The sequence below is a fragment of the Lytechinus variegatus genome, chromosome 12 (genome assembly GCF_018143015.1).
Source record: "Lytechinus variegatus isolate NC3 chromosome 12, Lvar_3.0, whole genome shotgun sequence".
Taxonomy (NCBI): Eukaryota; Metazoa; Echinodermata; class Echinoidea; order Temnopleuroida; family Toxopneustidae; genus Lytechinus; species Lytechinus variegatus.
In genome coordinates, this window is record NC_054751.1 from 16,291,649 (window position 1) to 16,319,432 (window position 27,784).

Below are 27,784 nucleotides of genomic sequence, written 5' to 3' on the forward strand. Positions count from 1 at the left end.
TCCTATTTACAATGTTTTATATACCGGTATATGACAAAAATGTACATATTGGTAGGCATACATGGTTACATTAATGATCTACATTTTGTACACACACATTAATATTATATTCAAAAGTATGCTATGTTTTATCACAAGCTTGACATTAAGTGGATAACCCATTGTCCAACTTCAGCAGTCAATATGTGTCTCATATACAGTACTGAGAACCTCATCCAACTACATGTATTCTACAAGTGCTGATTTCTATCTATGGGCTATTCCACGGTTACTCACGTTACATTTGGAGACACCTTGACTCATACTTGGAGCTGTAACTCCATTATTATTGATAGGAACTAAACATCTCCGTATCACAACAAAGTACACAGTCTGACTATCCTTTGTATAAAAACAAAACTTGGGAAATTCTATTATGCTCCTGGCAAATCTTTGGAATGTGTCGGTTACTCACGTTACAGATTTGTCCCAACCTGTGGAATTGCCCCTATGGTTTTACTACATAAGTCAACAGTTGTCTCTCAGTCAAAACTAAAAATCAGGATTTATAAATTATGAATTTTGCGACTTTCTTCAAACCCATGCAATAGAGAAGTTTAATTTTCATGTCACATTGATCATGTGGTGATACTAAAGTTACTAAAGTCGTCCCAGACCACACAGACTTTTAAAAAGCATGACCCATGTCAACATAAGTGCGTGACAAGTCTTGTAAACTTCAGCATGGTAGTAGAGTCCATGTAGAAATGATAAAAGCACATGCAAGTTTACACTGAAAATTCAAACTTATCCCTCAAGAACTATTCAGATATGTTGTGGCAAATCCCAGTAAATTTTTTAGTGTTCAGGATTTTGCTCTTTGTGAGAGGTTCAAGATTTAAAATAACCCCTAAAATTTTACGACATGAGAACACCAGCCACATATCATGTATAAACTTTTAAAGGTTTGATTGTCCACAAATTTGTGAAGCTTGGCAACATGTTATATGTGTCGTCCTGCCACTGCTACATTTATCTTTCGGATCATATTCCATTCATTCAGAACATGGAAAGTTGCAGAACTTTGTGGCTGAGCTTTTTTTTTTTTAACCAAATCTGAACATGTCTACATGCAGCCTATACCCTGTGGGGGAAAAGACTGAAGCACTGAATAAAATCTGAATGCATTTATATTTCTGCCTTTCATACAGAAAAGATCTAATAATACCGGTAATAATAATAATTATAATAGTTACATTTATATAGCGCTTCATACGTTGGTTTCTAAGCACTTTACATGTACATAGTAATTATTATTACCCCGGTCGTAGGATCCATCACTGTTCCACACATAAAGTGCACCATCTCTAATCCCTGGGGGGTATCCTGGCCAGGCAACCGTTTATTGGTGCGCACATGCTAATCTAATCACATTGACATTCACACCCTACCCGGTACCCATTTAACACCTGAGTGGAGAGTGACAAATGTGGATAAGTGCCTAATGAGACAACAGTCTTTCATGATAGCCATGGATTGTCTGTTTCATTCTGTGCATGTAGATAGGAGTTGAGCTCCTATCTACTCAAACAGCGGTATGCAGTTGCCTTTTATCCTAAAAAGAAAAGAAAAGAAGAAACAAGATGGAAGTCAACATTACTGATGGAATTTGAAACATAACGTCCTGGGTTAAAATCCCAAAGCAGCATTCGCGTTCATTGGCAAGGCATATATACATATACTACTCCCTACCAAAGTGTAATAAATGGGTTCCTGGAAGTAGGAGCAAATTCTCCTCTTGGGGCTAGCCATAAATTTCAACTTTGGTATTCAACAAACTAATCAGAATTTGAACAGTTTGTCTTAGTTTAAAATTTGCATATCAAGTAGTTCAACAGTAAGTAATAATACTGTAAGAAGTATATTTCATTCCAAATATCAGATCACAGATAGATATAGAATCTACAAACAATGGGTAAGAGGGTAAGATTATGTTCAATCAAGGAATTATATCTCGTGATGTGGATTATTTTCATCAAATCAGGACGCTGTGACAAAAGAAAGATAATTAACTCACAACTATCCTTGGTTTTGGTACTGGTCTGTGTGAGGATGAACCGTAATCACGACTATCTACAACCAATGGACTATCAACTGGTGTGCCATCACTCCGTCGTTTCCTTGGTTTGGTGACGGAGACAGGTGGGGTGTTAGTTCGAGGAGCAGGAACCGGAGTCCTTCTGGAATGTGATTGCCTTGATGATGTCCCTCGAATCATCTCCTTCGGGGACGAGTGGCCTCTGGGATGAGGAAGACCTCGCCTTGTGGAATTCTATCAAGAGCAACAACAATATCCAGTTTCTCTTCATGATCAATTTCATTGTAAATATTTTTTTATCTCTTTATATCACAATGAAATGTAATAAATACTAGATATTACTAGACTCCTTTTGAAATTCTCAAAATAGAGATGCAAGTTTAAAATCCTATGTAGACTTTACTTTCTTGGGCAGATAAAACAGAAAGTGAGATATAATAATTTCACATTTTCAAGCAAAACTGGGAAAAAATTAATAACAGAACAAAGGACATAACATATCAAGGGAGCTTAGTGACTTTGAATCTTCTAACAAACATTTTATTGTAATTTAATGACTGCAGCCAGCAGTGTGATTATTACCTCTGTTGTATCTGTGTATTCCAAGTCTTTTGGCGAAGAATGGCTCCTTGGGGGTGGGATATAGGGAGAGTACTTCTTTGGGGGTGCGGTCGGTGCCTTGCGGGTTGGAGTGATGTTATCACTCTGGGGCTTGAGCACTTGTCTCCTAGTACTACTGTTTGTTGGCTTGCTAGGTCGGGGCTCTCTACTGGATGGGAGGGGCTGCTTGGTCCTCTGACTCTGAGATGCCGGACGGCCACTAGGGGTGGCGTTACGCCGGTGGGACCCTGGGGTGCGTGGTGCAGGTGAGGGGATGTTTAATTCCTAAAGGAACAGACACAAGGAGAGTTGGAAATCTGTTTTAAAATGAAGATTCATTGCTATTGACATTACTTCAAAGTTGCAATTTTGAATATAGTGATTTAAGTAAATGTGCTTCTAGTGAACCACCAAAACCATTAGTAGCAGGCTAGCAGCAGTATCATCACCAACATTATCATTAAATCATCATCATTTTCACAACCACCATTACCACAAAAACTATCATTAGCAGCAGAATCATCAATACCACAATAACCACCACCACCACCACCACAACCACCACCATCATCATCATCATCATCATCGATATCGTCATCATCATCATTATCAGTGTCATGATCTCAATAAGCTTGATCTTTAGCGGAAATTGAACACTCACCTTTGTGTGTTTCATTGACATTCTAAACGGACTGCCTGGTGTCATATCTCTCCTTCCTCTTGAACTATTGAGGTCATTCATGCCATGTACCAGGTCATCCTCGTACTCTGCATCCTCAACAGAACGTGACGTCGGCTAGGTTCAAAGACAAAATGAAATATTAGAAATGACAGGTAACACTCTACATGTATCATTACAGAACCTGAAAGGGGTATCATTGTTGCTTCCTCTTTAGCTATCGAGGTCATTCATACCATGCACCAGGTCATTCTCATACACAGAATCATCAACGGGTGTGAAGACGGCTAGGTTGAAAGATAAATTGAGAAAGGTCATTGGTACTGCAGGGATAGCACAGACCATGTGTCTACACATTCACTTCTTCCCATCTCTCTTCATACACAGACACTTCCCCTAACAGTAATTTTTAGAAAGTGAGTAAAGTGATCAGTTTCAATTTATCTCAGGGAGAGATCATATTCCAAAAAAAGCCTTATTTGTAACTGCTCAAAAGCATTTCGTACTAATTTTGTATCGGTTTCAGGATTTTTTTAAATTGATACAAAGCCATCTACATAAATTGCTCATCCTGAATTTGTGTTTTTTTCAAATGATATGCTCACAAATCAATATACACTGTATGTCAATGAGTACAGTACAATGTATCTGAGTAACCCACACACAAAAACAGTCATGCAGACATATTAACATACCCTCACATGCCTACCATTAAAATTTGAATATCTTTATTAGATTATAGAATAAATAATGATTTTTTTTCCTCACCAAAACTTTTTGAGGGGGTGGATTAGGAGCAAGCCTCTTCTTGCGACTGCTGAACGGAGTACTTAGCTGCTTCTAAAAAAAAATTTAAACAATTCAGTTAGTAGGTTTTTTCATTCAAATTCAGAATGGATAAAACAATAATGGCTTCAGAAAAAATAAAACATGGTATACAGGTATTCATTATAGTGCATGGAAAAGCTGACAATGATACTTTGGAATGCATTTGATGTTTTAACAACAAAACTTTATCTGTATTTCAAACCTGCTGCATATAATAGCAGGGCCGGCTGGGAGAACAGTTTTCTGAACCGAAGTGGCTACCCTGGGAAATATACCTTTATTATTATTATAATCACTATGCCTAATGTACATTATGTAAGAAATCATTTTTCTTTAATGATTTTCTTCTTTTTACTTGATGAATTCCTACTTGATATTGTTTTTTATATTCTCCACTATGATCACATACAAATTCAAGTAAATATGCTTGAGACTATAGAGTGACAGAATATACAATTCTTAAATATAATATGCCAGGTTAGTTAACATTGTGTCCTATCAATTATGCAATATTTCGCTTTGCAATGGACATTATTACTACATGTACTATCATTCAGTTGCGCAAGTCATGATATTTTCAATGACGATCAAGAAGGGATGAATTACATTTTGAATTATATCTATGATGAATTACAATCAGTAAAGCTAGCATATTGAAGCACAAATGAAAGATGAGGCCCTATCAAAATGGGAGCCTGATATGAATGATTTTATTTCTAATGTTGGGGGGAGGCTCATAAAGATGTTTGAATAATAAAAAAATAAAAAAAGAAAAAAAAAAATGGGCCACTGTATCCTAACTGATACACCAGTAAGCATATCTTTGGAGCCATATGTCCTCCAACATGAAACGCACCACAAGCAAATCCCCAGCTGATCTGCTCCGTCTGTGGTGCTTCCGGGACCGCTCTTGGGTCTTGGCCATCTGGACCGCATCGTCTCTCACTTTGGTAGGTGTGCCGGGGAGATAGCTGTTCTGGACAAACTGGCGTGGGAATGGTGAGGGGGGGGAGTAGATGAAGAATGAATATGACAAATTTAATGAGTATACACCAGGACAGATGTATACATATTACATTCCTAGGCGAGGTCACAATACAGGATGGACTGACAAGCACCCTAGGTATTTTTGTATTTAAAACTGGCATTCCTTCAGAGCAGATTACATGTGAAATGAAGCGACAAGGTAGTCTACAACGAAAAGAGTAAGAGGGACTTGTAAATTGCATGCCAATGTGATGATGCAGAAGAAGTTTGAAGTCTGAAATAGTTTGCCAATTAAGCTTCATTATGACAGGTGCATTATTAATCAGATGTTCTACGGAACTATAAGGATGTGACATCAGAAATTTGATGTGTGATGAAAATAGCAATAAGATGCAAATAACTGAAATACACGCAAGTTTTAGTTGATCAGACAAATTTGCACTCCAAATAATCATGTAAACAATGGGGGAAATTGAAAAGAATTATAGGTGAAAATGAAGCACACAATTGAATGTATGATAAAAATCTGATTCATTTTTCATTAAATGTAGCATGGTTTGCAGAGAATTGTGAGAGAGAACAAAGCACATATCAATGAACATGAACAATAAAGTTGTTGCAAAGTATGATTTTGAAATCTGGGATGAAGAAATGGAATTGCTGACATCTACATTGCTGATGAAAATCTACATTATTGTACTTTTAAAAAGAAAACAAAAATGGTATTGGCTACACACACATAGGTCCACCCTAAAACAAGACCATCTTAATCAAACCAAGTAAAATTAGAACTGTAAAAGTATATCATCTGAGTCAACTGGAAAATACCAGTTGCAATAAGAATTTAGAGCTATACATTTTGTGAAAAAGTAAAAAAGGCTACATGACCCCCAAGGGCCATGCAATAACCTCACATTTCTTTCACTAGTAATTCAGCCTTTAAAAAAAATATGATATTGTGTAGATATGATCCATTCTTTATGTCACAGAAAATCCAAATGATGTTTTACACATTCAATGAAAAGTCAAACTTTGTTAAACTTTCAGGAGAAAATGCAATTTATGTTATTCATCATGAAAAACCCTACAATAGAAAAGAGCTTATGACATCAGTGGCCGATTAGTAGCTTCTGGTATCAACAATGCTCAGCGATTGCATACAACCTTAAGCATATCACTGCTTCATGAAAATATTCAAAATAGTCAATCTACATCACTAAAATTAAAATTTACAAGAACAAAACTGTGTTAGAAATGGAAAAATATGTGCTAACACTTCAAACAAACTGTGTATTCTCTAATCCATGAGATGTCATCAAAACATGGAAACTTTGATTACTTATTCACAACAAATCAATCACAACCATCTAAGGGAAAAGTACAGAAATTTATGCTATCACAGCAAATAACAGGTGCAATCTATGATTTTAATTTGTAACTGACATAAGGACACTGCTCAATCCCTTATTTGTCAGTTACTAGACCATATAACTGTGAAGGAAAGAAAAACATTGTTATCATACACATGAAACCTGATAAACAATATGAATGAATTGCCATCGACGGTCCATGGGTAATTCTGTACACAAATATCCAAGGGAGGGAAATATCTTGGATTCTTGAGGAGAAAAGGGATCATTAGAAATGAGAATACATGAAACATCCCTATTGGGAATGAATCATGAAAACAATATACAGTACATGCATTTTCAAAACATGAGAGGCATTTACTCTGACAGAAGAGTTCAACATGACATGAATGATTTGAGAATGCAATTGATGTTATCCGATTCCTCCAAGCCTTGACAATGGTTAACAGTATGGCTCCATTACTTTCCCCAGTTACTGACATACATCTAGTCAACTTTGCCTAGGTCGAATCTACAGCATGGCAGGGCACATCACATAAAACCAGGGACTCACATCCCTGTTAAAACTAACCATTACTGGTAAATTTGCTATCAATATTAATAGTGCAGTAAGGTGTGTCATCCCGTAGGACTAGCGTGCCAAAATTGATTTTTTGGTTGTTTTGGCTTCAATAGGGTCCCCTTAGACCAAAAACGATGGGGTTCAAATTTTCAGACCCCTCCTTCCCTTTGTGGGGGGTCCTTTTTGGCGCCATATTGGCCTGTACAAAGCCCAATAGGATAATCCATTGTTTTCAACCTTATTTCTCACTTTTCTTCGCCAATTTAATTTTTAAGTTGTTTGAGGTGTACAAGAATGAATATTTGATGATGTTGTGATGTCAATATTTTTTCACTCTTGCCATACGGGGGGCGGATTTTGCGAAAAATGCCCCAAAATTGTAAAATATTACCCCAAAATTATAATTTTCCCCCTTTTTGGCACTAGAATTAGGACAAAAAGATTACAAAATGAAGTGCATATGTCTTGTCGTACAGTCCAATAACAGAGGAATACATCACATGTAATTTATATGATTATTCTTGGTAAATTAATGTAAAAGTCACCCCCATTTCAGGATTTTATGCAGTGAAAACCTAACTACACTAGGGGGCGCCATAACTTATCATGATGATATTAGTGTGGTATGGTATATCATGACACAGCTCCTGCAGGATTTTTGTGCCAAAACTGTTTTTTTTTTATTCATTTGGGTCCAATCTATCAGGAAATAATAGGGTTCCAATTTTCCCCACCCTCACCCACTGCCTGAGGGGGGGGGTCACCTATAACAAGACCCACTAAAATCAGGAGTATTAGTATAATTTTGCGCCCGGTTAAAAAATGAATTGTTTTATGGTACTTTATCATCCCTAGACAGCTAGAATGCCTATATCTGAAGGCTTCAAGTTAGACGAGCAACCTACCAACCATATCCCCTACCCCCCCAACTGACTGGCATACAACTTTCACCATTCGGCCACTCGTTCTAGAGTACAATTTACGATTAAAGGACTTCTATTCGAATTGTCAATTATATACTTCTCGGCTAATTTCCAATTACTGATAGACAGAAAGAAACACATAAAATATATTTTTTATTTTTTATCCCCCCCCCACACAGGCAAACACACACATGCACATAATCATTATTGAAATAACATGTGATGTTTAGAGCACTTCCGAACTTACATTGTTTTTCAACAGTTTTTAGTACTAATTGACTTCAGGAATACTAAAAATCTACCAAAATCTGCATCAGGGAACGAAAGTGATTGTTTTCAAGATAGTATCCAAGATGGCCACCATTCACTTAAAATTAATGAATACGAGTTGAAATAATTTGTTGACACAGGGTAGAGTGAATATAAGGACCCCAGAATACCTGGAAAATAAAAGATGGCATCAAAAAAGGCTGCTGTGTGCTAAAATTCGCAATTTGGTTTTGATTCAATGATTTTAAGGGTGAAGTAGTAAATTGGAAAAAGTTACAAGGACAGTGAGTGGTCTGGTGGGTCCAAAAATCCATGATGGCTTCAAACAATTTATTCTGAAATGGCTGCTAAACTTAACGCAGACATAGATGATGATTTCATATCGTCCATGGAAATGTGATTTCGTTGTTTGATTTTAAACCACTGGTTTGGTTCAAGTAATACATAAGGATAAGTTACAAGTACAGTCAGTGGTCTGGTATGTCCAAAAATCAAAGATGAATTCCAAAAAAATGATCTTAAAATGGCTGCTGATACTTAAAGCGGACATTCATTTCATATCGGCCTGGGAGATATCAGGTGGGTGTTTCATAAAGCTGTTCGTAAGATAAGAACGACTTTAAGAACGACTGGTGATCCTTTCTTTTGGTAAATAGTATACACCATAGGCGATGGTTTAGCGCGTAAGAAAGGATCACCAGTCGTTCTCAAAGTCACTCTTAACTTACGAACAGCTTTATGAAACGGCCCCCAGGATTCGAACCCACGACCCTTTCAAAGTCAAAAGACCAATCCACTGGGCCACAACACTCGAACGGTTATAACTAATTTTCTGACTTTAAAAATCATGGTTTAGACATCAAACCATATTCTTGATGGATATTACATGTCCACTTGTAAATAACAGTGGCTATTTTATACTCTATTGTTTAACATACTCGACCAACGACTCTCCTTGTAACTAATTCTAATGTATTATTAGACTCACTTTTCCATGGTAGTCACACACATTCATATTCCCGGATATTGAACAAACTATATCGGTTTTTCAAGCAGCAACAGCAATTTCAAACTCCATTTTTGGAAGCCATCTTGGATTTTTTAACATACCGGACCACCGACTGTCCCGGTATGTTGAGTCCAAGATGGCCTCCAAAAGTTAAATAAATAAAAAAAGGAAACGGTATTCTTGTCCCAATTTTGATCGTTGTAACCATGGTCTAGACACCGATTCCGTGCTATGTCCATTTAAAGTATCAACAGCCATTTTAAACTCCATTTTTGGGAAGCCATCTTGGATTTCTGGGTCCTTGTAACTTTTCCCGATATACTTCTTCACCCTTAAAATATTTGAATAGAAACCAAATTAAGGTCACTTAACTAACCAAAAAAAAAGAACCCAGGATTTTTTGTTATTTTTTAGCCTAAGGCAGCCATTTTGCTCCCCCCGGGGGCGGGGGTAGAATAAAAAAAAATTAGATGCCCATACTATGAATAGGCTTTGGAAATAATTGCTCTTGAAATGTGTCAACTTTCAAATTTATTGATAAAATTACAGTGCCCTAGGATTTGACTTTATTAAGGAAAGGGCTTATCATAAGTTATGGCGCCCTCTAGTGTTGTAGTAAGGTTTTCACTGCATAAAATCCTGAAATGGGGATGATTTTTATACCAGTTGACCAAAAATAATGATATACATTACATGTGATATATTCCTCTGTTGTTGGATTGTATAACAATACATATTCATTTCATTTTGTAATCCTTTCGTCCTAATTTTATCATTACGAAAATTTGTGTTTAAAAATGGATCTCATCTGACACCCCAATTTCAAATTCCAAGCTACTTTCACTCGCCCCCCCCCATCCCCTATATCAACAAGGAATAGTTATCCTTAAGTCAACAACCACGCACTCTCCACCTTCCCCCAAGGAGAAGTGACCTTCATAAGGCCTGGCAGAGAGAGAGAGCAAGAGAGAGAGAGGGTGATTTTTTAAAACTTATTGTTATTTCGGCAATTGTGGGTCATTTTGCATCGTTCAAAATTTCATGTCGATCGTCATCTAAATTCCGAATCGTTTTTAGATATGCTAATGTCCTAAAACAAATAGAATACAAATTCATTCTTTCAAGATTAATGTCAGCCAGGAAGCTCTGAAGAGTTTGTTTATACTATTACGTAACAAGGACAGCTGCAATCCCACTCCATACTGTTTATCAGCCTGTTGTGGTGGCTTATCAGCAGCAGCAGTTACCCCACCCCAGTTTAAACGCGAGAAATGCAACTTTCCCAAAAAACTGAAATTGGGGTGTCAATACCCCACTTGAGATCCCATTGACTAACACGCAAGGCATTATCAGCAGTCAGATGAACCCCACCCCAGTTTAAACGAGAGCTCTCCCAAAATCTGAAATTGGGGTTTCAAATACCCCACCTGAGCTCCCATTGACACAACACGCAAGGCAATGGAGTTCCTGTGTTATAAGCTGGTGGGGTATTTTTTAAACACATGATTCGCGTAATGATTGCCAAAAAAGGGAAAAATAATATTTTGGGGGCAATATTTTACAATTTTGGGGCATTTTTCGTAAAGTCCGCCCCCATAAGGTAAAAGTAAAAAAAAAATTGACATCACAACATCATCAAATATTCATTCTCATACACCCCAGACAACTTAAAAATATAATTGGCGAAGAAAAGAAATAAGGTTGAAAACAATGGATTATCCTATTGGGCTTTGTACAGGCCAATATGGCGCCAAAAAGGACCCCCACAAAGGGAAGGAGGGGTCTGAAAATTTGAACCCCATCGTTTTTGGTCTAAGGGGACCCTATTGAAGCCAAAACAACCCAAAAATCAATTTTGGCACGCTAGTCCTACGGGAGCTGTGTCAGTGACATACCGTACCGCACTATTAACAAGGATTTCTTGATTTTGATTGGATGTTACCATTGAATTTACAGTTAATGATATAGTATCCATTAAAGGAAGATGTTGCGTAATACTTAGACATGAGATGTAAAATGCAGGACTACACAAGTAAAGAATTTTTGAAGTAGACATCTGGTGGGTGTTTCATAAAGCTGTTTGTAAAGTTACGCACAACTTTACAAACGACTGGAACATGTTCTTATGTCCTACATGAATGACATAGGGATGTTTCATCTAGTCATTCGTATCTTTATGAACAACTTTATGAAACACCCACCTGACCTATTGTTAAACCCAGAATATTCGACTCAGGCAGAGTTCACTTAGTTGGGAAACATATTCAAAGTAATAGCACTAAATTAAAGGAATGCACTATGAAACAACTTACTGGCAAGATATATACCAAAATCATCGATATAATCATGCGTGGATCTAGCCGGATTGGACACAATACTATTCCAGGGGCCATATTGTTTCAGCACAATAGTCGGCCTCTCAAAATGATTGTGTCTTATTCTGCTAGATCCGCGCTTGGATATATATTGGTTTTGCCGTAAACTTGTCAACTTCATTTTGTGGTGACCTAAAATCAGTGCTACAACCTTGAAGTTAGAGAGACATAATATGGGATCGGGTGGGTGAACCATGGGATAGGATGGTAAGGACAGGGACGGATGGACGGACAGACAAACAATCAATGAAAGATATAACCAAACCATGATACCTTGTTAACCATGCTTCTACATTCATCCTGTATGGAGAAAAATAACAACAAATGACGACAACAAAGACTGTTTCAAAATTATTAAGTCATGCAACAATCATGCAGTATAAACTAGAGCTTAAGGTATACAAGATAATGGAGAGGCTAAATATTGTCTATTAACCCTATCTAGGCCGGGGTATTTTGGAAGTTCCTATGGCCGGGGGGGGGGGGGGGCCTCCCAGGCCCCCCTAAGATCTCGGCCGTCGACCGCGCGATTGCGCCGAAAATTGGCACGCGGGTTGCCTGGAGCATAATCTACAAGATTGTAAAGTAATTTATATCATGCGAATCGCTATTAAGTGATTATGCGAATTTATGCGTAATTAGTATGCGAAATCATACTTTTCCCTTTAACTCACTAAATAAAGCTCCAAATGTACTAATTTTTGGTATAGAAACTCTTTGTGGTGTCCTTAGCAAGTGTACATGAGAAAAATTGTGATATCAAATTATTTTCTTATGTATTATATTGTTTTTTGCAATTTCTTATGTATTTCTTTGTTTTTTGACCTTTTGTTTTTCATTGTTTTTTCAATGAAATTTGTTGGGGACTCTTCTGTAATCATAAAAAGCATAAAATGAATATATTTAGACTAGAAAAACCTAAAATAATCATACATTTATGAATTTTGGTTGAAAACACAATTTGCATTGACTTTGTACATGAAATCACGTTTTTGAGCAATTTTCGGTCTGACATGCACTTACATAATGTTGCGTAATTTCGGAAAAACGTACCCGGGTGACGCAAAATTGGTCTCAAAAGTTGCGCAAGACTTGAAAGTAAAAAGTCAGCTAGTGGCGCGGTCAAAAAATTCGCACGGCGAAAATATTACGCGATTCGTTGAGGGGGGGGGGGCCTCCGAGGCCCCCCACCGGCCTAGATAGGGTTAAGGGTGATAAAGAAAAATATGTGAACACAATATACAAGGATTCTTAAAGATAAAAGTACACTACATGTAATCTAAAGAGTATTAGCTCTATCAGCCTCTTGCATAATGAAATTCTATTGAATGTTGATGAGAATTAGGAGCTGGATATTTTAATCAGAAACTATTAAAGTAAGCACAGGAAAAAAATATGACCCAATCCAACAAACCCAGGCACTCTTCTGAAACTAAAATCTCCTGGAATTAAAGCTCAAGAAAAACAAGAGAATCATTCATGGCCAGTAATACTACAGTAGCCTTACATGTTCTAACACTAAAACCACATAAAAAAGGAAATTGTAATCATAAGAATTCTCAACCAAAAGAAAATTTAAAAGATGGTTGCTCTCACCGGTTTAGACTTTAATGAGAAAAAAATAAAGTACCTGACATAGTCATCATTTTTACACAAATTTTCAAAATTTCATTTTACTCTACAATCTACTCCCTCTTTTCTTTTGTGAGGTATTCCATCCAAAATGTGGATAACCTAAAACCAGACAAGAGCCTGGTTCAGCTGGATCCGGTCATATATATTGAATAGTGGGCTCTTTTTCATAATACTTGACATCAATGACATATCAAAACACATGTAACAAGCTGCTAAAATAGAGGCATTCGATTGGCTGAAAGTACATTTGCCATTTAATTATTGCATTTGCTATTGATAACAAGGTTTATGACAAAGAACCCAGGGGTGAATAATGTAGCATGCAAGAAAAAAAATGTAGGATATATTTGAAAACATGCAGTTTGTGAAAAGGAAGGAAAGATGATATACTAGTAAATCACACACAGGAAATTATCAATGTAATTCTACCAAGGAAGACATAGGGGAATAAGCTATAATATTTCCTGAGGGAGTTTCATGAAACCGCTATGTACATGTATATTTATTCAGGAATTTACAATCGACTTGGGTATGGCAAGTCATATGAAAAAATTAATCAGTTATTACCAAATAATGTAGAATGAAATGTTCTGAATATTATAGACTTAAAATCCTTATTTAAATAATCAAGATGTAAAACAATTAACAAAGTATATTGGGCAGACTTTGAATGGCATTGGTTGGAGGAAATAAAGGAAATTTTGATTATAGATTAAAAAATTTGGACATCCAATTAAGCTTTCCATAATCAAGCCTTTAGTAAAGTCCTGTATAACTTTATAATCTGCCTTACTAGTAAAATGCTGATGATAATAATGATAACAAGTATAACAGACATATGCATAACATCTATCTAGAAATATTGTAGGCACACAATTGCTATCACTACTCCAGGTTAAGCTCGAGCTGCTGATTCTAACGCTCGATGCGTTCAAGGAATTAATCCTTCTCAATACGATTATAATTCTCAATCTTGTCTATACCATACCTGCTTCATGAGCTTGCGTTTCTTGGAGCTCTCTGGCATAGCCTGAACGTCTGCATACAGCTGAGCAAGGGCGTCCCGAGTGTAATCTATTTTATTGTGGATCGTCACTGATTCTGTCTCTGGGTGGCTTATGGGTAACCTCCGATCTGATTCCAATTCATCATCAGACTGTCAGAGAAGCAGATATATCAATTTTGAATTGAATTCCTCAAGAATAAAGTTGAGAATTTTTTTCTTTGTACATTTGATATACTTTCGTAAGTGTTTGGTTTTCTTTAATAGAACTATGCCACAAGATAAAAATGACTGATAGAATATTAAAAACTCTTTTAAAAATGATGCCAAAACTGTTCAACTTTTCTTCCTGAAAGAAAATGATGGAGCAACTGCAACTACCGTCCATATATTTTAGGTTTAATTAATTTATTGGTTAATTTGAAAATCAGTTTAAATATACATTTGACCCTAAGAAGAGAACTAAGGGGTTTCACTCACAAAGAGGCTGACCAAACTCATGCATAACCCTAAACCAACTGCAAAAATGGGGTGGGGGATGCGCAAAAGATTGTATGTGTTGAATTACCTGGGACCTTCGATGGCACAAATCTTCCTCTTCATCTTCTGGTAGCTTGCCTCCATTTTTGACAAATAATTCACACTTTCTCAGCATATGGTCTGGAACCTGCAAGAGAAGGTAAATTATAACACCAAGTCTGTGTATGGTTTAAAAAGTCTCCAATCGCACAACTGCAATATGAGTACTATTTGTTTTCATTCTCTTTTTTTTGAGGGGGGGGGGTGCTAAAAAAGAAAAAAACATTAAAATAAGTAACACAAATATGGATAATCCAGGCAGACAGATGTAATCCATTATCAGTTTTTTTCCATTGTAAGTTTGCAATTATAAAAAAATGCATAGTCCTGTATCATCTTCTTTATTCCTTAAACCTGACAAGCATTTTTCTTCCAATATCTAAATGTACACGTTCATTCACAGAAGACATTCGCCACAATTTTGTGAACAAAATATCTTATTGATATCTACTGTACATTTATTCAAAGAAACAATGCAAAAAAATTATATTTCCTTCAAGGTAGCTATATTTCATGCTTTAATACCTCCGTTGTTGAGCTAAATGGTATTTTACAAGAGCTATTTGAAACTTGGCTCTTTGGATATTTTAGGGGATAAGTAGTTCCCAGTCCCATGCATATTTTTTTCACTGCAAATAACATAATTGTGTTTCTTAACTATTTTCCTTGAAGTTTCCAGGGGATAAATAGCTCCCTGCTCCCGTACACATTTTTTCACTGCAAAGGATAAAATTCGCTTTTTTTTTACCTTGAAGATGCTGGTGTAATAGCTGATCATGAACTCAACAGCATAGTTGAGTTTATTGATGTAAGTTTGATCCTTCAAATCATTTGTGGTCAACTGTGGGATAACAAAATAAATTAAAGAATTAAATTAAAAGGTTTACATTAAATACACCTGAGGGAAATTTGACTCCAACACGCTGCTCAGCCATCGACAGATGCCCTACTTGACAGAAAAAAATGTTTTATTGTTAATGAGCATTATTTATTCTTGTTTGTTCATTTTCAAAATCTGTTTATTCCTCACTGCATGAATACATAGGTGGCATAAGCAACGAGACCTTGAAAGTTACACACATTTCATAAACCAGTCATATAACGCAATTGATCTATATCTGTGTTATTGAATTGTGATAAAAAGGATACCAAAGTTTTTTCTATTAAAGTTTATCAATTTACACTTTAAAACAAATCTGTTCTTTCCACTCCTCCCCCATCCCCCAATTTTTCTATGTCAAGGTAAAACTGGCAACGAAAAGAAAGAATATTCATATACACTGTACGTCTAGCTTTGATACAGGGATAAGAATTGGTCAGACACTCTGCAAGAATCATCTCAATGATCTCATCTAATCTCTAGTGATTACTTACAAATCTGGGCCAGAGGACATGGGGTGCAAAGAGGATGCCAAGACTCGAGGCATTCATCTTGTTTGTAACTTCATTGGCTGCTACGGTGTGCAGCAGTTCCATCACATCCCGAAGGAGTTTATACGTGCACGGTTGGAGCATCAGGAACAGGTAGCGGAGCGCCCCCACTTGACAGGTTGTCCGTGTCGCTCTCAGCCTCCCAAGCATCTCGGGCGTTTGGTGCGGAAGAATCTCAAGCTTGTACGTGAGCTCTGTATGTAAAGACAGATGGTGGTATTCTTGATATACAGCAAGAAATGGTAACAATTCTAAGTTCAGCTTTATTCAATATGGCTTTCTGTCTTTCCCGACATCCGCCGTATTAGCAGTCATCACTGTTCTTTACTATATGTGACTACTTGATATCTGTATTGTTGTATAAGCATTTTACTTGTATTTGTGTATTGTTGTGTATTTTAAAGAGGTGTGAAATAAATGAATCTGAATTCACAACAAAATAAAGAGATTGTTCCTTTCCTTTCCTCTTTTTTTTTTTTGCTGAATACAAAATATTTCTTACCTGCAGCCTGTATATGGGCTTCATAATGTCTGTCTGTTAGGAGAGGTTCTGGGAGCTCACTCAGGAAGGTTTTGAGGACACAGGCAGCATCATGGGGAGTAAACTCTGAGCTCTCTAGGTCTACGGTTCTCCCCATGCTGAGGAATTCCTTGAGGCGCTGCTGACGGTGGGAGTTCCCGGGGATGCGGAACAACCCTTCGACATGCACATCTATGAAAGAGAAGATGATCATAACCAATAAAATGGAAGCTATGTAACATTTTTTAAGTCTGGGAGCATTTTATGAAAGGACTTGTCAAACGTCATATCCAACACAGCCAGTTTTATCCAACAGTTAAAGGGGAATCCAACCCAAATAAAAACTTGTTTTTATAAGGAAAAGACAAATCAGACAAGTTGATAGGTGTAAGTTTGAATATTGGACAAACAAAAAGAAAGATATGAATTTTTAAAAGTTGTAAATATTGGTAATCACTATACCCATGGAGATTTCAAATTGGCCGCGTATGGGATGTCATAGTGATGTAAGGCAAGGACTACTCTTCCATGTACTCCAATACATATTATGGCTAAAATGTCATTTTTCCCAAAAGTTTTATTTCAAATTATATTTTTCTTTCATGATGACATAAAACAATATACTACATGGGTTATATTTAGATTACTGCCCCAGGGGAATGGGTACTTGGGAGAAAACCACAAATCCCTGATAATAAAGTACATGGCCTATGGGAAAGTTGTCCTTGCCCCTTGTCATAATTTACTTACCCAGTTGCCAATTTGAAATCTACATAGTATTAGTAATCTCAATTTTAAAGCAGCTATAACTTTCTTATTGCTTGTCCAATATCTTTAAAACTTTCACCATTCTGTTTAATTTATTTTTCTCCTTCCCAACACAACATTTTATGGCCAAGGCTGGATTCCCCTTTAATATAGTGCCAGTGCTATTCAGTAAATCAAAATCAAGGAAAGCTTTCAAATCTTGTCAGACAAAATACATTGATGAAACACTCGCCAGGTCTTATAAGAATTGATTGTGGTAATGGTTGATTTGAACAAATCTGCACAATTGGATGTTTATATGTGCTTGGTGCCATACACATGCTAATTTACAACTATCATTAAAAAAAAAAGATAATTACAACTTGAGTTTTATAAAGATTGTTCATATATCCTGAATTGAACATTAACAGCTATTATTTTCAATTTTCATACCAATTTGTGATCTTTGTGATGCTTTATATTGTTAAGCAATGGTTTTAAATAGAAATATAAAAGTGTATCTATTATTTCATCTAATCTAGTTGAACATTAATCCCTAGTTATTGTGAGATGAATATTCTCATTGAAAATGGATAACACAACCTAACAATTCACTTTTGGATTCCTCACTTGAATAACCTACATGTAGCAAAGATACCTCCTTCCCCAGATCCCTGTTACACAAAAGACACAACTGCAAATTCAACATAACTATCCTTCTATGATTACCATGTACAAAGAAGATTCTATCAAATGTAAATATCAATTGTATCTCTATATGATACAGGGCCCATATCAATGAACTTACGATCTTTCAAATAGTCAATGAGCTGTCTGGCTTTACTGTAACTTTCCTCACTCAATGGTGCACCAAATATTGTCAATTGAGGCTGGAGGGCAGCTATAGAAGAAAAGAAATCAGATGCAGTTTTACAAAATAGATATTCTCTGAACAGATAACCCTTGACACGGCTTTGCAGAACTCCAAGGCATATGAACTAACATAGTAACAATAAAGATTTATTATCAGTTTGGGCAGGAGGGCTATTAGAAAACTCTCATATTACGGCCATACTAGAGGACATGAATCTTTGCCATAGAAAATCATGGAGGGAAAAATTGAAGGCACAAGAGGAAGGGGACGTAAAAGAAAAAGCTGGCTTGGAAATATTGAAGAGATGACAGGCAGAAAGATAAATGAATGCTGCAAGATAGCACTGGATAGAGACAGATGGAAAACCATGACATCCAACCTCTTCAAAGAGAAGGAACAGCGGTAATTTATAACTGGGCCCCGTCTAACAAAGAGTTACGATTTATCCAATCAATCGTAACTCTATGGAAATCCATCAGTGTCATAATTTTTTCTACAGGAAATTTGCACAATGCCCTTTGTAAACAAAGAGAAGCACACTGAATTTTCAAGAAAACCATGAATGAATGAATACACATCATAATTAGAAAATATTTTGAACATGCACAATAGATGTTGACGTTGCCGGTCATCCATAGTTGTGTTCGATTGGATCAATTGCAACTCTTTGTAAGACAGGGCCCAGGTCATCTACATGTAGTCCTCAGTATTGACTATTGTTCATCAACATGCACAGTGTAGGTATAAAACTCAAGAAGCACTGTCATGAACCTTCGTAGCTGAGGAGTTACTAGGGTGTAATGAACATGCCACAATGATGTATACATGCAAAACAATGATATACCTAAGCATTATTTACTTTTATAAAGTAGTTAAAGTTGGCAAAAGCTTTCGATTAAATAATAACAATTGGAAATCTATAAAGATTAATTAAAAGACATTAAGTACTTTTGAAAAGTTAACAGTATTGTTTTATATATACAAAAGCAACAAAAACTGATAAAACTGTTCAAAAAATAAATTGGATCTTGTAACCACCATTTTCATATAGAAAAGCAAGGATTTCAATTCATCTTGTAAGATATAACCTATTCCATTATGTAATGTCATGACACGTTTGTTTCTGCTAACATACATGTATGAGGTTTTTTTTTTAACAAATAGATAACAAAATTAGTTGATACGCCTATTCCATAACATCGACATGCAATTAAGCTTGAATGTTTAGTTAACAGTATTGTTTTATATATTTCAAAGGAATCAGTAAGGCAACTTACAAAAGTGGGTTGATCTCAAAGTACACATACATGAACTGGTACCTGAACTAGAATGAATGGAAACACACAAATGTCAAATTATTCTTTAGCACATTTCAATGCTTGATTTAAAAACACATTTCACAAGTGGTCCCACCTGCTTTCTTCTTATGCCTGGTGAATTTCCTGATGATTGTCTTCCCTTGCCTGACATCCACCTTCCCCATGAGGACCTGACCAAGGCCATCAGTTCCGCTGAAATCTAATCTGTGGGATAGCTCAATGCAGCACCAGTCATTCAGTGTCTCGGGGTACTTGTGTCGCATCACCTCGACATAGTAGAGCGGGTTACACAGAACGTCTCGCCCACTCATTTTCTTAGTAGTTCTTTAAACTTCCTGATGTTTAAGGGAAACCTAGAAATTAGACTTTAGAAATAAGAAAATACTTAAGCAGGCTTCCTATTCTAGGTGTTGGTACCATGAAAGTCAACAGGGCTCGACACTAGCGGCGGTCCGACGGTCCCAGACCGGTAAAAATCGCTGTCGGGCCAGTAGATTTTCAGAAATTGGAAGATGTACCGGTCCGACATGACCAGTAAAAAATATCATTGTCGGGCCAGTAATTTTTCCAAAAATAGCAAGATTTAAGGGTCCGACATGACCAGTAATAAAAACCATTGTTGGGCCAATAACTTTTCCAGAAATGGTCAAATTCACAGCAAACCATTTCCCCCCGTTAAATTCTGCCATTCACACACAGAATACACACAGAATGAATCGCACGTAAGTGTTACTAGAGTACTATACAGCATGCATACAGTGTACATGTAGTCAGCCACACAACTCACATGGTAAATTCTCCACTGGCCGCACGAACGAAGCCTGGCTAAACTCTGTCAGAAATCTCTCACAGAACTGTCAAAATTCAAGGTTCATTTGTAAGTAGTAAAAGGAGAAATTTTCACTTCTGTTTTGGTTCAAACAGATCGGGTTTCGGGTGATATCGTCTGAATACATAATAGCCCCACATATGCATTTATGTGTGTGTTGATACACTTGGTATCTGACTTTCTTTCGTAGCTATTTTAATTGAGCCAAAAAGAAACTGATAAATTATTTATGATAATAGTTTTAGCTTTCTTCCTATCTTTCTTTCCTTCTTAATCTTTCTTTGTTTCTTCCCTCGATTTTTTTTTTTTTTTTTTTTTTAATTTCCCTTTTTTCTTTAATTCATTTTTTCTTTCTATCCTTTTATAAAATATTTTCTCTATTTCCTTTTTCTCTCTCTTTCTGATATTTTCTTTCTTTAGTTTTTGAGTCCATCCATCCTATATTTATCTCTTCTCTTCTTCCTTTCTTTCCTTCCTTCTTTTTACCCCTTTCTTCATTCTTTGTTTCTTTCTTCCATCCATCATTTATTTACCCTTTCTTTTTTTATTTCTTTTCTCAGCCCTTTCTTTATTACATTCATTCCTTCCTTTCTTCTATCTGTCTTGTTCTTTCCTTTTTCCCTTTGTTAATTATATCCTTTTACCTTCCTTTCTTTTTTTTGACTGCTTGCTTCCTTTTTTTTCATTCCTTCCTTTCTTTGTCTCTCGGTCTTTCTTTTTTTTATTTCTTTCCTTCTATCTATCATTTTACCTTTCCTTCATTTCTTTCTTAATTCCTTCCTTCTTTCAATCCTTCCTTTCTTTTTTCCATCTTTCCATCTCTCCTTTTACCCTTTTTTTATTGCTTCTTCTTTCTTTCCTTTACTACTTTCTGGATTTGTTCTTTCTTTCTGTATTGCTTGCTTCATTTCCTTCCTTCATTTCTTTCTTTCTTATATTTGTTCCTTCTTTATTCCTTCGTTTCCTTTCTTTTTTTTTCTTCTTTCACACCTATCCTTTCTTTACCTTTTTTTCTTCCTTCCTTTCTTTCTTTCTTTCGGTCTTGCTTTCTTTTTGTCCTTCATTTCCTTCATTTTTGGGGGGGCCGGGGGGGGGGGGGGGGTGGGTAACGAAAGGCTAGAAAAATAAACATGCGCCTTTTCTTAATGTTTTCTTTATTTTTTGGGACCAGTAGATTTTAGGTTCGGACCAGTAAAAATTTGAAAAACTGGGTATCTACTGGTCCGACATGAATAGGTTGGACCAGTAGAAAAAATTGTTAGTGTGGAGCCCTGCATAACATGTACATATAATAGAGGTGTTGTGGCTCAGTGGATAAATGTAAAGTCTCCCGACTTTGTACCATAAGTTCCAGGGTTTGAAAGGGCCCACCGCAGCATTCGCATCCTTTGGCAAGACGTATATTTATATTTGCCACTCTCCAACCAGGTGTAGTAAATGGGTATCTTATAGGAAGGAATCCCTTGAATGCTCGAGCATCCACTAAGCATAGCAATGCTAAAGCCGGGATAATAGTATTCAGTAATGCTGTAACCGATTTTTATTCCAATTCCCGATCCGATCCGATTTTCCCCTTTTTTCTACATTTTTCCGAACTCCGATTTTTGACCAGTGGGGAAAAAATCGGATCGGAAAAACCAAAACATAACAAGACAAAAAAAAAAAACACGTGGCGACATGTTTGCCGTCAAAATGCGCTGGTGATTTGTTTAGATCTCACACAAAAGCGGTGGAAGGATAAGAAGATAAAGGGGAAGAAAATTATGATTTGTTTTTATCTCCGATATTAGCGGAAAGGCAGGTGGAGAAGAAGATTATGATTTGTTTTGATCTCCGACATAATCGGGGAAGAACAAAACGATGATGATGATAATTGGTGATAATTTGTTTTGATCTCCGACAAAAATGGAGGAAGAAAAACAACGAAAAGACGATATGTTTTGATCTTAAGCGGAGGCAAATAAGATTTAGTTGAACACGCTGACATGCGCGGTAATATATACGACTATATGACTATACGTCCTCTTAGAGTTTACGATTACCTCCGCTATCACTACGAAGTTGTAGAGAAGGTAAATATCATGGTGAACAACTCTGGATAATAATGCGTCTTTTTCGAGAGACATGCAACCTTTAAGAGTTTACGATTACCTCCGCTATCACTACGATGTTGTAGAGAAGGTGAATATCATGGTAAACAACTCTGGATAATAATGCGTCTTTTTCGGGAGGTCATGCGACCTTTAAGAGTTTACGATTACCTCCGCCATCACTACGATGTTGTAGAGGTGAATATCACGGTAAACCACTCTTGATAATAATGCGTCTTTTTCGGGAGGTCATGCGACCTTTAAGAGTTTACGATTACCTCCGCCATCACCACGATGTTGTAGAGAAGGTGAATATCACGGTAAACGCATTATCATCCAGAGTTGTTTATCATGATATTCACCTTCTCTACAACGTCGTAGTGATGGCGGAGGTAATCGTAAACTCTTAAAGGTCGCATGACCTCCCAAAAAAGACGCATTATTATCCAGAGTTGTTTACCATGATATTCACCTTCTCTACAACATTGTAGTGATGGCGGAGGTAATCGTAATCTCATAAAGGTCACATGACCTCCCGAAAAAGACGCATTATTATCAAGAGTTGTCTAAAGAAAACAGACTTATTTGAGGGCAAATGGCACAATTTTGTGGGCAAATTCAGCCTGCAAGAAAAATCTGAATTGATTTTCTAATCATATATGATGTACAATGTATGAAAAGAGAAAATTCAGGGCCTTCTTTTAATGCTAAGTACAAGTTTATAGGATTATTAGAAATAAGGATTAAGGAGAAGAGATAAATTGCAAACCCTTATTTTTGTGTGTGTTGAGATTGCCAATACCCCATGCACTACATATTGAATAATTTCTGTTTGGCACAATTTTGTTCACATTGTCGCCATTTTACACTAGTCTATGATCTGATTTCCAAATTAAAAAGTGTCGGATTAGGAACTGACACTCAGTGGACACGATTTTTACATCAAGAATAAATTCTTAACAGCTCTCGTAGCTCGTCAGAATCTAAAAATTTGGATTTGGGCAAGTCCATGATATAAATGTCAGAAATGAAGTTGTATCTCATTAAAAAGAAGGCCATTTGCAGTAGAGGCGCACGGCCAATATTGGAGACTGTCTCCAATGTGGGAGATAATCTCCAATATCAGAGACTTTTGTGAAGAATTTGGGTATCCAATTTCAGAGACAGTCTCCAGTTTTGGAGACCAATTTCCTTTGTTTACATTTGCGGCAAAAGGATTACCTTGGCGGCAAATAAAAATGAGATAAGCAGATTCCTCATGAAAAATTACCCCTTTTCACCGTCTACTTTAAAAATTCACCGTCTACTTTTGTTTTGATAAGGATTTTTGTTGTCAATCACACACAAAACAAATGGGCTTCTGACCTCAGTGAGACAAAATTTTGGGTGGAAAAAATCATGCTTTTGTTGGTGTTGTTTCTTTTGTCCTTTTGCAAAGCAAGTCTCCAATGTGGGAGATTGTCTCCCCTATTGGAGAGAGTCTCCCATATTGGCCGTGCGCCTCTACTGATCTGTTTTGTGTGTGGATGACAACAAAAATCTTGGCCAAATCGTGTATTTGGGAACCACTCGTAGATTTGTGTACGCGCACTTGTGTACGAAGTGAATGGAGGTGGAAATAGGGAACCGTGCGTGTGACTGAATAAAGCACTGCTGTGTGAAATGAACGGTGGTTCCCAATATCACGATAATGCCAAAATCTTTATCAAAACAAAAGAAAAGTAGACAGCGCAGTGAATTTTTAAAGTAGACGGTGAAAAGGGGTAATTTTTCATGAGGAATCTGCATCTGCTTATCAGTTATCACATTTTTATTTGCCGTCAAGCTAATACTAATAGTAATACTTTTGCAGCAAATGTAAACAAAGGAAACTTAATAATATGAAAAATCATGTCAAGCCATCGAGGACAAGGATCAATTAGATAGATATTAGGCAAAAAATCAGACAAAATTTTAGGTGAAATCAGTCTCCTAACATCGCCATGTCCTTATTTCATCAACAATAACAAAAACACTCCTCGAAACACAGCTGTCTTGTACAAACATGACACAAGAGTCAATTGGTGGGACGCGGGTATTTTTCTCGAGCTCTCACGCTCAGTCACACAAAGCACATTTTCGGCGCCACTCACATCACTTTTGACTCGGCAGCTTTTTAATAGATATATATATGAATCAATACTTTTACCAAACCTATTTCATAACATCACTTACCAGTCGATTTATCAAAAATCAAATTAACTTTGTGAAAACGAGGCGGAACTGTGCTCGTAAAATCAAATTTCGCACGACAGGTAGACTTCGAAAATACAATGAGCTCATTGGTCAAATCACACGTGACGTCATACTGAAGGAACTACGAGCTCGTGAGATCGAGAGCGAGAACTTAGAGCGAGCGAAGTGTCCTTGTTCGAAATGTAACAAAGAATCGGGGGGGGGGGGGGGGTAGTCAAATATATTGTTGTACTCATGCATGACCTTTTCCCCGGGGTCATATTCGGGCGACAACTTGTTTAGGGGCTAAATGTATAAATGTGTAAACGAAGCCCGCGAAAAACTTGTTAAGGCGGTTATTTTGCACACAGAGAAAAACTCGTTTAGGGGGTGTTTGGAAATAATTTGTTCAAGCATGTGTACAGCAATACATTTGACTGCCCCCCCCCCCCGGGCAAAGAATATTGTATTCCATTCTCATTGCTCCTCCTTCTTCTCACTGCTGTACCAGATTGTATACTGAATTTTAAGTTTCACAGTGACTTGAGAACGATTCATGAAAGAGGGGGGGGGGGGGTGCTGAAGGAAAGAAATAAAAAAAAGAAAGAAGGAAAGAATTAAAGAAAGAAAGAAAGAAAGAAAAGAAAGAAAGAAAGAACAAAGCGGCCTTTGAAATTTAGCTCCAAAATGAAGGTAATTTTGGACAGAAAGGAAAATTGACTGGCAAAAAAAACCCAACCTGATTTCCAAGGGGGGCTGCATATGCATGGTGAATAACGCACGCACCCCAGACACACCCCAGGCACCCCCGCTTCACAGGGCCATGGAGATTCACGGTCGAAAATAGCTAATTCTCTTGCAATAATATTATAGTCCGCAATATGATAAGGATAAATTCGTAATCCTCACCTGCGGGAAGCTACTATAAGTTTGTTGACAGGTCTAATTGAAAAAAAAAACATATATGTCAGCAACCGCGTAGCCAGGATTTCATTTTGGAGGGGGCGGTAAATGCACGCGAAGCGTGCCAATACTTACAGAGCGCGAAGCGCGCTCCCTAGGGGGTGGGTGCAGGGAGGGGGAGTTTCCCCTCCCGCGCGAAGCGCCAAGCTTTTAGTGTTTCATAAATTAAAATGAAAAGGAGCCGTTTCTCTTGTCTCTAGTACTTCCAATTCGGTTGACTATATTGCGATTTTGAACCTTGTTTTCAAAAGTGATTGTGAACGCACAAAAGAGGTATACAATGGAGGAAATTAAATGATAATAACTCCGCGCGAAGCGCGGAAGCTTAAGTGTTTTATCAATTTTTCTTGCCATAAAAAGGGGCCCGAGAAAAGGGTATTCTCAAAGATATATTGAAACTTTCTTTGGAAAGATCAGATTTGATTACAAACAATTTAGCATCAGTGCATATTTTTAACTCGCAAAACAGAGGAGAAGATTGGAAGAGGAAGATATTCCTCCCCGCGCAGAGCAATGAAACTCTGAAATTTCAAAGGGCGGACGTTTCATCAAATGTAGATATCTCTAATACCCAATCGTCTCTAATTCAATTGATTTTCTAAGATTATTGAACTTCATTACAAGGAAAATAGTGCGCATAAATTTGAAACTTCTGTGATTTATTGAAATTATCTATCTATATGATAAAGGATGATTAATTTTTTTGACTTATCCTGATAAGTGTCATTCAAAATTTCAAACTGAGGGCGCAAAACAGGACAGGAGATGAATGTATACAGGGAAATGACATGAAGTTTAATACAATTTGATAAAAAAAAATATTGTACTTTTTTATTTAATACGACACGAATTCCATACCTTCCTCTTTTTAAATTAGGAACCTGTTTGCCCCCAAATTATGGTTGTTTATAGTAAATGAGTTGAAAAGCGGGAGAAGCTGACTTTATGGAGGTGACGGCAGAAACTGATATAAAGATTTTACCCGCTCGGAGCCGACCAGACCAGAAGTTGCGCGATCAATTGAAAAAAAAGATAACTTCATATATTTACTTCGGCCCAACCTTACTCAAATTCATGCCCTAATGTATACAATTTTAACTTTAACTGGCCGCAAGAAGCACATAGCTGAGGTGGAAAAACAGGGTTAGAGAAAAGGTGGGGGAACAATGGAGAACTTCAATATTGTCATTTAACCGCGCGCAGCGCGGAAGCAAAATTCATATATGAATTTAGAGCAAGAAGAGTGAAGGAGTTTCTCTTTTGAGAAAAAAATAAAGAATAAAAAGAAAAAAAACACAAAGCTACCTTTCTTCCCTTTCCTCCCTTCCCTTTTCCTTTTCTCTTCTCTTTTTTCCCTTCTTTTTTTTCTTTTTGGGGAGATTTTTTTTTGGGGGGGCGACCGCCCCCCCTGGCTACGCGCCTGTATGTCAGTCTTATTCCATCCAGGTAGGCCTACAATATTTTGGATGCATGCTATCAAAAGTTAAACAAATATAACATATAATTATTAATTTCTTTGTAATTACATGTGCATACATCATTTTTTTACATTAAAAAAGTGCCCGTCGGGGTCTTACGAGCTTGCTCATTAAAAAAATAAAATCTTTATCCGAAAATCGGTAGCCTACCATTTTGTCAATGTATGATTGACCGGTGGTTAAACTCATTTCCTTGTTTACTTGCTCCATCGATTCCCTTCACTGATGAGTGACGTCATCCAGAACTTCTGAATTTCGGGAACGAACTGGACCATTTTCATTTCCTCCTATTCAGTTTGTAATGGGGAATAACCAGTCACTTCTGTTATCCACAAAGCATATGCAAATATTTGAAAATTAGTTTTATTGATGCACATGTGGAAGGCACCACCAGAGGGGGGGGGGGGGGGTGACGACCATGG

The 27,784-nt window shown here is 36.9% G+C and overlaps 1 protein-coding gene across 3 annotated transcripts; it reads right to left on the reverse strand.

The window, feature by feature from the left end:
- Window positions 1-1,561: 1,561 nt before the first annotated feature.
- Window positions 1,562-25,024, reverse strand: LOC121425617 (rho GTPase-activating protein 19-like). Of its 3 annotated transcripts, none has more exons than XM_041621738.1 (15): window positions 24,922-25,024; window positions 19,883-20,123; window positions 18,404-18,496; window positions 16,831-17,040; window positions 16,272-16,522; window positions 15,646-15,738; window positions 14,887-14,985; window positions 14,304-14,471; window positions 11,954-11,980; window positions 5,041-5,169; window positions 4,125-4,196; window positions 3,339-3,473; window positions 2,660-2,962; window positions 2,057-2,311; window positions 1,562-1,594 (listed from the first exon to the last, which is right to left on the reverse strand). In XM_041621738.1, the coding sequence occupies exons 2-15, from the start codon at window positions 20,097-20,099 to the stop codon at window positions 1,565-1,567; spliced, it is 2,082 nt and encodes a 693-aa protein (XP_041477672.1). In that variant the 5' UTR covers window positions 20,100-20,123; window positions 24,922-25,024; the 3' UTR covers window positions 1,562-1,564. The 3 variants fall into 3 exon arrangements, with proteins under 3 accessions (XP_041477672.1, XP_041477671.1, XP_041477674.1); XM_041621737.1 differs by having other exon boundaries at window positions 19,883-20,153; window positions 24,922-25,021; XM_041621740.1 differs by lacking the exon at window positions 11,954-11,980 and having other exon boundaries at window positions 19,883-20,153; window positions 24,922-25,021.
- Between the last annotated feature and the right edge of the window lie 2,760 nt (window positions 25,025-27,784).